Source organism: Amphibalanus amphitrite, unplaced genomic scaffold (assembly GCF_019059575.1).
Source record: "Amphibalanus amphitrite isolate SeventyFive unplaced genomic scaffold, NRLGWU_Aamphi_draft 000019F_arrow, whole genome shotgun sequence".
Taxonomy (NCBI): domain Eukaryota; kingdom Metazoa; phylum Arthropoda; class Thecostraca; order Balanomorpha; family Balanidae; genus Amphibalanus; species Amphibalanus amphitrite.
The window spans coordinates 1,192,588-1,204,978 of NW_024881515.1; the positions used below are offsets into that span (position 1 = coordinate 1,192,588).

At 51.6% G+C, this 12,391-nt stretch overlaps 1 protein-coding gene across 3 annotated transcripts; it reads left to right on the forward strand.

Moving 5' to 3' along the window:
• Window positions 1-1,406: 1,406 nt before the first annotated feature.
• LOC122389566 lies at window positions 1,407-12,391 on the forward strand. Of its 3 annotated transcripts, XM_043381724.1 has the most exons (11): window positions 1,407-2,751; window positions 5,265-5,459; window positions 5,683-5,868; window positions 6,165-6,356; window positions 7,363-7,548; window positions 7,934-8,069; window positions 9,257-9,365; window positions 10,241-10,350; window positions 10,642-10,800; window positions 11,170-11,327; window positions 11,502-12,391. In XM_043381724.1, the coding sequence occupies exons 1-11, from the start codon at window positions 1,492-1,494 to the stop codon at window positions 11,667-11,669; spliced, it is 2,859 nt and encodes a 952-aa protein (XP_043237659.1). In that variant the 5' UTR covers window positions 1,407-1,491; the 3' UTR covers window positions 11,670-12,391. The 3 variants fall into 3 exon arrangements, with proteins under 3 accessions (XP_043237659.1, XP_043237667.1, XP_043237674.1); XM_043381732.1 differs by lacking the exon at window positions 7,363-7,548 and having other exon boundaries at window positions 1,475-2,751; XM_043381739.1 differs by lacking the exon at window positions 6,165-6,356 and having other exon boundaries at window positions 1,475-2,751; window positions 5,683-5,757; window positions 7,438-7,548.

The following is a 12,391-nucleotide window of genomic DNA, read 5'->3' on the forward strand; positions in this document are numbered from 1 at the left end:
GATGACAACTCGGTGTATGGAATAAATTCACGTAAGGCTGCGGTCGAGGGCGCGGACGGGAACGCATCGGCCCTGGATTCATCACAGGCACCTAAGCCGCTTTGAGCAGCCCAGGCTTTGTGGTTTATGAATTGCAAGTTGATGAGCATGTGGTCACAATCCCTGTTCGAAACAACTATTATCCGCCCACACTCGAGACGTTGGTGAATGCTTGGGTGAATGCTATCAACCGAGGCGTCAAGAGGCGTTATATAAGTATGTACTTTATGCTCCGACACACGGCGCGTTTTCCATAGCTGGGATTAACTCAGCAACATAGATATCATTTAGCAATTTCTTGACGTTATAAGTAAAAACGTACGACTTAAATCACTAATGTGAATAGGGTTAAACGAATGAAAAATATGCATATATGGACTTCTTCATCTCGACGCTATTGTCTCTTTATTAGCGCTACAATTACCCCTAATGAGTAATGACACCTTAGCTTTAGTTTTTTTTAAACAAATTTATGTTAAAAAAACATCTTGATTCAAACACGCTTACCAACTAATCCTGTGAATTCTTCAGAGTATTGGAAGACACGCATCTCTACTCAAGAATCGTCAAATTACCAATGTTGCGGTGGATCAAATAATGTTTAAGACGTTAAGAACATATTTCTATAAAGTTTCACTTAAAAATTATCCAAGACTACTAGATGTAAGAATATCGCCAAAAATATGACTTATGGTTCGCTGGTCCGTCTTTGCCAATTGCCACCTACTCGCAGTGCCAGTGGGCTCCAATTACGTACTGCCAGTACACCCAGCACGTGACAAGTAGAAATAAAGTATCGATTATGCGACATAACTGCTCGTATGCCGATAGACGTGGCGGCAATCCTCCCAAACATACGTAACACTCTCCCTGCGAAAGAAAATGATATGTTTAACTAATTAGACAATCCAACGTGATTCGTGTTTTTTTCCATCTCGATGAATGCCTCACCTGCTCTTTTCTCGAGTGTCACCGTCCTGCCTCGTCGAAGCCGGTGACCGAGCTCCCAGTCCTACCTGGTCGAAGTCAGTGACCGAAACCCCATTTTCCCTGGTCCCAGCCATTGGCCGAGACCTCGGTCTTACCTGGTCACAGCCGGTGACCAAGACCCCAGCCCTACACCTGGTCAAAGCCAGTGACCGAGACCCCAGCCTCGCCTGATCTCTGGGAATGCCTGAGTCGAGCCCACCCTCCCTCGTCGAAGCTGCAGTGACCGAGATCCCAGCGCTACGGTCGTAGCCGGTGACCGATACCTCAGTCCTACATACCTCGTCTAAGCCGGTGACCGAGACCGTGGCCCTCCCCGGTCGCCCACGTAGCCGGCGCGCGGGTAGCCTTGAACCATGTGACGGCCGCGCGCTGTCCGGTGGATCCTCCGCCGGCGGCGCGGGGTGGCGCGCGCGCGGCGGGCGCCGGCCGGCCGGCCGCCAGTCGTCCCGGGAGGCCGCCGGTATGAAGACGACTGTGCTGTGTCTGATAGTGGCGCTGTGCGCGGCGCTGGTGGGCGCCGCGCCGAACCTACTGCCGGGAGACCCGCGACTGGCGGGCGGACATCACCATGGACTACACCACGGCGGTCACCACGGCGTGCATCACGACCAGCTCGGAGCCGGCAGTAACCCGGCTGGTTCCTTCGCCGGGGTCGACTTCGGCGCCGGGATCGAGCTGCTGCTGAAGAATGTGCTACCCGGCGAGCATTACAACCCGTTCCTGCCTAGCTACAGGCCACCGGCACACCTGGCCTCGATCCAGGGGCAGGGCCAGCCGCAGCGGCAGCAGCAGCAACAACAACAACAACAACAGCAGCAGCAGCAGATACAACAGCAGCAGCAGCAGCAGCAGCAGCAGCAGCAGCAGCAGATACAGCAGCAGCAGCAGCAGCAGCAGACGGGTTTCATCGACGCCGGTTTTGTGCCGGAACAGATGGAGCTGAACGTGAACCCAGGCCAGGGCAGCTCGGGCCCCAAGGGTCCGCTGGTGGCCACCTGCGCCTCTGGCCTGGTGTGTGCGCCCGAATCGCGCTGTGACCCGTACACGGGCTTTGTGATCGGCACTCTGAGCAACCGTCCTCCGGCCGACCCTCGCCAGCCGACGGTGGCCCTACAGCAGTGTCAGGGTGCCGCCGGGCCCGGAGTCTGCTGCCGGGATACTATCGGGGCGTTCCAGACGGGCCCCAGTCCTGTTCAGCCCGGTCCCATCCCAGTCCAGCCTGTCCAGCCCGTGCAGCCCGTGCAGCCCGTCCAACCCGTGCAGCCCGTGCAGCCTGTGCCCGCCGTCCCCTTACCGGTGCAACCGGTCACCGGTGGAACCTCTTCCGGAATCAAGACCGGTGGTGGCTCGAATCCGTTCACCGGCAATCCTTTCCTGAGCGGTGACCTCTTCGGAGGCTCTGGCAGCGGCAGCAGCGGCGGCGGCGCTGGAGGCGGCGGCGGCAGTGGCATTAGCAGTGGTGGTGGTAGCGGCAGTGGCATTAGCAGTGGTGGTGGTAGCGGAAGTAGCAGCACTGGAACTGGCGGCAGTGGCTCCGGTAGCAACAGTGGTAGCACCGGCTCCGGCAGTAGCAGCGGTGGTGGCGGTGACTTCGGAAGCCTCGGCGAGCTGGTGGCCTGTGACCAGGACCAGCGGTGTGTGGACAACAACCTGTGCGGCGATGACGGCTATGTCATCACGGACGGCAGCGACCTCATCAACATCCGACGACCGACCAACACGGTAAGGGGCAAGGGTGGGGGGGGGGATGTCTCGACATAGAAACGTCAGTCTGGCTAGACGTCCGTATGAATGGTGCCCAACTGGCATTACCGTGTAGGCTTAATAATATGTGGTAAACTTACTTACATTTTCCGTGATTTTCGAATTTAACTTTACCGCCTCTTGTGAAAAATCCTTGGTGTTGCCAGCGTAATCAAGCTACCTATTATTTTCTCTTTGGACTTTCCGGACATGATGCTTAGTGCTTACCCCTTCACATTATCTTCACCGTTAATATATGAGTCATCTAACGGACATCTAAAGCCTGCATTAAAGGGACACTCCCACCTTAACATAAGTTTTGAGTTGAGATAGCCAAATTGGTGGCCATGGCCTGCAAATACCGGTTTGGGCACTCACAACATCGAAAAATGCTTTAATTCGAAGATATGGAATTTCAAACTTGCAGTTTTCGGATTCTAAGGGGCTAATGCATTGGAATGCCCCCTTAGAATTTGTGACGTCAGCGGAGATCTAAAGATTTTTAAATCTTAGACTAAAACCATCGTTAACACGTGGTGGTATACGCTGCTTTGCGCGCAACGTCTGCCGCACTTAAAGGCTGCCAAATTATTGCTTCCAAATAAAGTCGCTAGTAACAGGGGAGATCCCAAAAAGTAAACAAAAGTAAAAGCCTAATATCTTGAAAACCAGTGAATATTTTTCGGTGAAATTTGGTAGATATTCGTTTTCTCTCTTTCTGAACCAAGGGACATCACTTTCATGCCAATTCATTAACTTTTTTGAAGGTGGGAGGGTCCCTTTAATGCGTCCAAGATTTGAACATTAGGGACATACGTATAGGTACTCGGATTATATACCTACCGGTCCGTAGCAAGTCTCCATAGCACTTCCCCAACTCAGACGCTTACACGTAAAAAAGCGCAGAACGTTGCGTGTTCCGTGTGATGCGCCGTTTGTTACCGGAATCAGTACGAGTGAATGCATCAAAAGTGCGATGTTAACCCTCGCCGGCCGAGGGCGGGTGCCGCTCCCCCCCCCCCCCATAGGGTTTTTTCGCGATAGCTCCGAACACGCTGGCGATAGAGAGCTGAAACATGGCATACCTGACCTTTGATTCATGCCGGATCTTTTGACACCAACCGCTTTTTTGGGTCAGGTCAGGTCACTGACCTATGACGTCATAAGTGAACCTCTGCACGGTCTTCAGATGTCGCAACTTCGCAACGCCCTCACTGCCAGAGGAGATGTCACAGGGAAATGAAACTTGCAGGATCTAGTATCCATTATGAGTCTCACAACTTGTATGTCTCTGATTTTTCCTAAAGGTCATATGAGGTCAGGTCATTTTCGTGACATCACCATTACCTACCTACCGATAAGTCAATGGGGGAAAAATGAAAACTGCTATTCAGGCGCCGGGAACGATCTCCAACTATCTCAAGCACACAGAATCGTGATTTGATGCACTCTTTGCAAGGTTAGATGCGTCACTTTTGCAATGTTGACCTTGCGTGACGTCATTTATGACGTCATCAAGATCATATTAGTTTTTCGTCAATAACTCCCGATCAAATTGAGCTAGCGAGTCGGGGAAGCCACCAATGGACTCAGGAAGACCTGCGAATCGAATGATATGCGACATGACCTCTTTCGACCAACTTCGTGACCTAGGGGTGCTGACCTGACCTTGACCTGAGGTCAACACCCCAGGTTGACCTGACCCGAACAAAAAGTATATCACTCGACGCGCCTGAGCAAGGCGAACACGATGCTGCCAAAATCGCGGCTCTGCGGCCGTTTTTTGCGAAGTTATTCACCAAAAACTGAACCGTACCTTGGGGCACTTGACTTGACCTCAGACGTCACCGGTTGACCTAGGACCTTAAAATCGGGTACCAATCTCTTGTGTCTCGTAACTCGTTTTTTCCGCGATGCGCTAGCTCTACCAGGGGCGAAACGGCGAGGGGGTCGTACCCGCCCCCCCCCCCTCGGCCGGCGCGTATGTAGAAAACCAATAGGTCCGGCGAGGGTTAAAGCCAGCTCCGACTGACTTCGAGTATTCATGATAAACGAATACCCCGAAATTCAGGTGACGTTAGGCTGAAGGCACGACTTCAACGTCGGCGAACTTACGCAGAATTGCCATTAGGTTCTGTTACTGCTTTTCTGCCGACCATGCGTCCCAGTTCCAATGGAAAATAGCGTCTTCTGGATCATTTTTGTTATGTCTTTATCTTTATATTATCCCCGCTCTCAGTTGCCCTCGACCTCCCTTGACCCCCCTTGTATCCGTCCCTTATCTGTGCATTCAAGTAAACGGAGTTTTTTACGGTACGCTTACATACCTACTGCAATTGCTGCGACTGTTTTATGTTACTGTACTGTGAGTTGTGAACTTTGAGATTGACCGCAACCACATCGGCCTAATCGTATATGTAACTCGTCGTACGGTGACCTTTGGGTGTTTGACCTCATCTGTAAGTACTCACAACCACCGGTCCGGTCCTCAGTTCTGTTTCACGCCGGTCGGTGACACAGGCTCGTGCTGTCGGGACCGGCCGGGCACGGGGCCCACCCGGCAGCAGACGGAGATTCGCTGCTCGGGCCGGCAGAGCTGTGTGGAACCGCCGCAGTGTGACGACGAGGGCTACATCATCACTGACGGATCCGGGCTGCTTGACATCAGAAACAATTTCCTCACCACGGTGGGTCACCGACACATCATCCAAACTCCAAGCCACTTTTCACATAAACATGTAGAGGCGCGTCTGTCTCTCTTACTTGCGCTTTTCATCGAGCAAATCGATGCATTTGTTGCATAATTTATTTGTTGACGTTTGTTTTATCTTATGATGTGGATCTTAGCGGCATGTTTGGATGGCAATTGCTGTTATCAGTAGGTGACAATTTGACGTAATTGTTTCGCAGTTCTGTCGGCTGCCAGCCGGCGGTAAGGGCAGCTGCTGCGAGTCCCGCCCCTCCACCTCCTCCACCTCTCGGGAGGTCACGTGTCAGGCCAGCCAGGAGTGCGTCCGGCCGGACCTCTGTGACGAAAACGGCCGGATCATCACGGACGGCTCCGGGCTGCTCAACGCCCGGTTCAACAACAGAGAGGTCAGAATGAACCCCTCACTGTCTCTGATTTCTTGGTGGCGTGTTGCTTGCGTGATATTTTATTCGGTTTGACGCTTTCGAAATCGAATTAATTAGCAATTAACGAATACTAACGCTTCCATATGATTCCGATATTTGTCATGAACATTAACAACCGTATTTTATTAACCGTAAAGCTTATCTCAAGAAGTCGTTGATCAACATGATGGTGAATTGTTAGAACATCCACAGCTGTTATTCCAAACTAAATCATGTTACCTAAACGTCCTCAATATATGCCGTTTTGTGTTCGCCAGTACTGTCTGCTGGCGTCGGGCGGCAAGGGACGTTGCTGCCTGTCCGACTCGTCACCCCAGCCGCCGCAGCGGCAGCAGATCATCTGTGACTCCAGCACGGAGGAGTGTGTGTCTCCCGGCCTGTGCGGCGACGACGGGTACATCATCACTGACGGAAGCGGCCTGATCGACCCGCGCATCACCAGCAGAACGGTGAGTCAAAGTCACCGCATCAACAGCAGAACGGTGAGTCAGTGACCCACGATCACCAGGAGAACCGTGAGTCAATACAGGGATCAACAACAGACGGTGATATGGATCACCGGCAGAAAGGTGGTTATGAAATATGGATCACCGGCGAACGTTGAGCTTGAGTCTCGAGATTGCCTGCGGAACGGTGAGATGATATAGTGATCGCTAGTAGAACAGTTAAAACCTATTGATCACTGCAGAACATTAAATCGGGTCACCAGCAGTCAATAGGGCCGTCAGTCCAGTTAGTCTGATTCCAGAGATCGCGTAGAACAGTGAACTACATAGTCCTGGGATCACCGGTGTTGGAAAGGTATAAGATAGACCACCTCCGTGTTCATCCGTAAGGCCCTTTATCACTGCAGCATGGAAAGGTAAGGCAAGGAGAAATAAGGTGGGCCCCTGCATTATTCCCGCGTTCACCCGTAATCGCGTTATCTCCAGCATGGAACGGTGAGGCAATACCGGGATCACCGGCGTGAACTGGCGAGCCATAGTCCTGGAATACCGGCTGAACGGTAAGACGAACAAATATCTCCAGCATGGAACGGTGAGGTAATATCGAGACCACCGTGGTGAAATGGCGAGTCATAGTCCTGGAATCACCAGCAGCTTGGAACGAGGAACTGTGATAGCCGGGATTCCCAACAGAGCAGCTAAGGACTAAATCCAAGGAACTCCGGGTAAAATCTTAGAAACGAAACACCGTTTTCTGACAAGTTTCATGTAATCTCTTGTGTGTGACTAGATGGGTTTTCCACATGAACTGTTTCGCAACCTCCGCTGTGATTACAGTGTCACGTAGAACACGTATCTAGACAACACGGAAATACACTGATACCTGACATTTTTGAGGCGGCATCGATAGATGTATCAAAATCGCTGGTTCTCCCTCGGCAGCAGTTCCTTGTCACGTACCACCGACACTCAGCGTCGCTGACTGTACGCCCCCGCTCTGTACCGGCAGTACTGTCTGGCCAGCTCTGGCCAGGAGGGTACTTGCTGCCTCCGCCGGCCGGAGCCGCCCTCCACCTCTCGGGAGGTCACGTGTCAGGCCAGCCAGGAGTGCGTCCGGCCGGACCTCTGTGACGAGAACGGCCGGATCATCACGGACGGCTCCGGGCTGCTCAACGCCCGGTTCAACAACAGAGAGGTTAGGCTCAAATCACCAGACTAGCCCACTAGACTGGTAGTCGTAAGGTGGCCGCACGGCCGGCGCGGCGGAACGTTGGCCTTGAACCGTGATACTGCCGGGCCTGGGCGGCTGTTGACGCAGTCTGGCCAATAGATTATGCATGCTCCGATGGTTTCCTGCATTGTGAAATAGACAGGCCCTTGAATTGAAAGACGTCTAGCTGAGTATGCTCTTACATTCCGTCTCTCCTGCTTCATATGACATAGTCGCCCCTTCACATAATGATGCCATTACGCCACGGGTACTTTTATCATGACTTCCGTGTGTACGTAAATCATATTGTGTCGTCAACAACTTATGCTTACATGTCAATCGATTGTACATGTAAATGTTGATGTTGCAGTTTTGCCGCACCCCGGGCGGTGGTAAGGGCCGCTGCTGTCTTCCCGCCGACCCGGAGCCCCAGCCGCTCGTCTGCGGCCAGAGCCTGGACATCAGGATTCTGGGGGTCACCCCCGACTCAACCGAGGCCAACTTCGGTACGGAACTCAAATGGAATCCCGAATCCGCTCCGGCCGGATTGCGGTAGTCATTAGCGGATTGCAAACGCCAGGGTCACGCATAATCCGCCATTAATCTGACCCCCGGGATTCACCAGAAATGCTAACCATCTCGCATTCGCATTATTAACACAGATTGCAAATAAGCCACGCTTTTCGGCAAAACTATTTGCTACATCAACATGGTTAGCATGAAGGTATGTAAGTAGGTACTCAACAATGACTTAGTTAGATAGGTATGTGAGAATTAAAAATGATATTACGACTAACGACGCCGTTATATTTATGTCAAATTCGGCTGCTTTAGCCCAACTCCAACTAAGGTTAGTGTTTTATCCTCCCCGCAGATAACCATATGTCTAGCAGTATGTAGTGGTACCGGTAATGAATCATCCTCCCCTCTACTGCGGTCGTTCGCTGTCCCACCTTCCGTCTCGGCTGAGGTTTTCTTTCGGCGGCTGTCGTGGCCGCCGTTAAAACGACCCAGCGATGTAAGGAATCCTTGTTTACCCGGCTCAGTGACTGACCTTGGATGTCTGATCGGCACGGAGACAACCGGTAATTTAATCCTACGCGTACATCCTGTTTGGAATGCCTGAAACGCACCCAAGGTGCTCAACCTTTTAGTCAGACAGGACGTGAAGAAAGCCCTATTAGCTTAGACTTTGGCATTTATGAATTATATCACCTACAAGAATTGCTTTGCTGACCATCGAATCATAAAGGGACGAGAAATGGGTGGATGAAGGTCTGCGACTATTTGAACATTTTCCACAAGTGCTGCCTTTTTGGCCAGCGTTGCAGTCTCATCTTCGTGTTACCTGCTTAGCCAGAGATGAAGTCTCCATGACTTAATGCATGAAACGGCTGACTGATCGCCAAACGATAACTTTGTATCGTCTTTTGATATTCTCATTTAGTGAAGCAAATTGAGATGATCGAGTAAATTTGCTCCTACTCAACAAATATAGGCTTTGCGCTGTAAAAACAGCTTAGATATCGTGTTTTTCCACGATATTTACATCACCCACCTTCACTGATAACAGCCATCGCCGCGGAAACTGTCGCGAGCTGAGCGACCCCGACGCACCCGGTGGTGTCTCTGACCCCTGCTCCCGCGTCGGTGTTTTGTTTTTCACCCCTCCCTCCCTCCCCGTCCCCGTCAGGTGAGCTGCCGTGGCAGGCCATCATCTCTTACACCAACTACACCTTCATATGCGGCGGATCGCTGGTCGGCCGGCAGCACGTGGTGACGGCCGCTCACTGCGTCCAAAGGTAAGATAGTGGCGATTCACTGCATCCAGAGGTGTGAGAATGACCGTTCACTGCGTCCAAATGTGAGATAATGCCGATTTACTGCGTCCAGAGGTGTGACAATGACGATTCACTGCATCCAGAGGTGAGAAAACCTCTTCACACTGTGCCCAAGTGTAGGAGGATGGTGACTTAGTGCATCGAGAGGTGAGAGAACCGCCTCTCACTGCATCCAGAGGTGAGGGAATCGCCGTACGGTCACCGACACCACCCGGACCCGCCGCCGGGACGGTGGGATTCTCAGGATGACGTCATCAATGGAAGGGTGTTTGCCCACGATACACAACAGCCCGGGCTCTCCGGTCATGAGTTTCCGAGCGGAGGAGATTCCAGCTTCGATTCTTCGCAAACTAAGCCTCCGTCTCTGGCGTGTTTGCCCTGTCTGTTGCTGTGTGTCTGTGACGTAATAGTGACGTAGGTCTGACGTCATGTCTGATGAGGGCTTACCTCGTGACAGAACAGTTAGCTATTCTGAAAGTATGTGTGTTTCCATGACATAAGTTGATCGTACATAGGTAAGCTGGCAATATAGTTCCGCTTATGTCTAGATACGGGAACGGAAATTCCATGGCTATTCAGATCATTCGATGGGATTTCAAAGTGCAGCTTCGGCCTCTTATTGCTTCCTGGACAAACCGTTAAGCGGTAACACTGTTAGCTGAAATGGCATGTTGTAAGTTGAACAAGCTGTGTACGACTTTTCTGTAGTATCACACGATTGAGTGTCGTTAATTGGTAACATTTCCACCCTCCCACCTGCCGGCTGAAATATGAACGGTATACGAACACTGTCAGTAGTCGTGAGTGAACCGTTAACCTTTTTACTGTGTTTTCAGCCTGCAGCCGGGGGCGATTCAGGTCCGTCTCGGAGAGTACCGGGTAAACGCGGAGGACGAGCCACTGCCGCACCAGGACCAGGGCGTCTCCGAGATCCACATCCATCCGCGTAAGTGCCGCCGTCTCGGAGATGCCGCTGTGCAACGGGCAATCCGCTGGTCTTTCTGTGGACGGATATGCGCTTTCCCGAATCACAGAAAAGCGTTAGCGCTTAGAATACGACCTTCATTCACTTTTCAGTATAAAAGATGCTTTTAAGTACCCACCGGCATGACACTTTGTTTCAGTTTGTCGGTTTTGCTCTCCTAATAAAAGCTGTTCACACAATGCTTACGAACACAACTGCTGTTCTATGATCTGACCTCCCTCTGACCCCACTCTGCCCCCCCCCCCCGCGCAGAGTACGAGCGCGGTCCTCTGTTCTACGACCTGGCCGTGCTGCGGCTGAGCTCACCGGTCCAACTGGACAGTCACATTCAGCCCATCTGCCTGCCCACTCCCGGACAGCGGTTCACCGGCCGCTGCGTGGCCTCCGGCTGGGGAAAGGACGCCTTCGAGGGTGAGGCTTGGGTTCTGTAGCGGACAAATTCTTAGTTTACTAGGGAAAGGAGACGAGTTTAACTCCTCTATCGTTTGTGAACAGGAATAATTTCATCAATCTCTTTTGGGCTGAATGTTAAGTTTAACGCTCAGTAGAGACAACTACTTCTTCTCTAGCGTTTATTTCTTCTATTAAGTTTTTCCTCAACCCATCAATTGGTTATATTAATTATTCATCGATAGTTTATGTCTTTACGCATCTCTAACCTCCTAAGCTTCCCACCATTCAGTTGCCTTTTACAAAAGATTATCGCCTTTGAGAGCACTGATGGACCAGCCTGGGCCTCCTAGTCCCGACTAACCTCTATCTATTCTTGGTCACCCGCAGAAGGCCGCTTTTCGACGATTCTGAAGAAGGTGCGCCTGCCCATGGTCAGCCATGAACAGTGTCAGGAGAACATGCGCAATACCCGGCTGGGCAGCTTCTTTGTGCTCAACAAGAGCTTCGTCTGCGCCGGCGGCGAGGAGGGCGTCGACGCTTGCAAGGTAATGTTTTATTCGGGTCGTAAAGCAAATGAACCCTACATGCCATTCTGATGCCTTTAATATGGTATTCGATTATAATTATCTTCAAATATCTATCGTGATTAATTTAGAAAGTCATTCATTTCTTACGTCTTCTTGTTATGTGACCTGACCTGACCCACCGTGCGCCGGCAGGGTGACGGCGGCGGCCCTCTGGCCTGTCCGTCCAACGGCCGCTACACGCTGGCCGGGGTCACCTCGTGGGGTATCGGCTGCGGAGCCAGGGACGTTCCGGGCATCTACGCCAGCGCCGAGGCCGGCCTGGACTTTATCCGGCAGCACGCCGACGGCAGCGCCGTCTGAGCGGGCGGGTCGTCCCCCGGGAGGGAGAGCCTCGGTAGAAAGGGTGGCAGAGGGCAGTAGGCAGAGAGGGCGAGTGAGAGCCGGCGGAGCCGGCTGATGAGGGGAGAAGAGCGCGGTCTTGAAGATTGGTGAGCGTTGTGCGATCGAGTTTGGCGCCTCGGCAGTTGGTGAACATAGATGACTGATAATGTAAGTGTGGTGGTAGGCCGTTCAATCAGTTCCCGATGAAAACGACTGATGGCCGATCGATTTCTATAACTTCCCCTTCTAATGCACACTTCGAAGTTATAATAGTAAAAAGCTATCAAAAGTTTGCGGTGCAGGCTATTATTTTTCCGCCCTCATGCAGAAGGGCGAGTCATTTTCATCTAGATAATTGCACTAAACAATTGCTCGCTGTTAACAGATGCCGACAAAAGTAAAGTCCACGTCCGGTTATTCGTGCGGTGAGTTTTATGCTCCGCTTTCCGTTGAGCAAAGCCCAAAGAGAACAGTATTATTTACTGTCACTCTCTCGTGCTGCTCCAGTGCTTTGTAAAAAATGTATGCTCTTTTACTCTCACACAAATCGTCTTAGACCAATATTGACCGTCAAAGCTGATGGTCGTGGACTCGTGAAGACATGTTTCACTTGTATAATGTATTGCTAGCGTAGCTATTTTACCTTTACAGGCGTGTTGTGGCATTTATGTTCGCTAAATACACCAATGTGTTACCTCGAA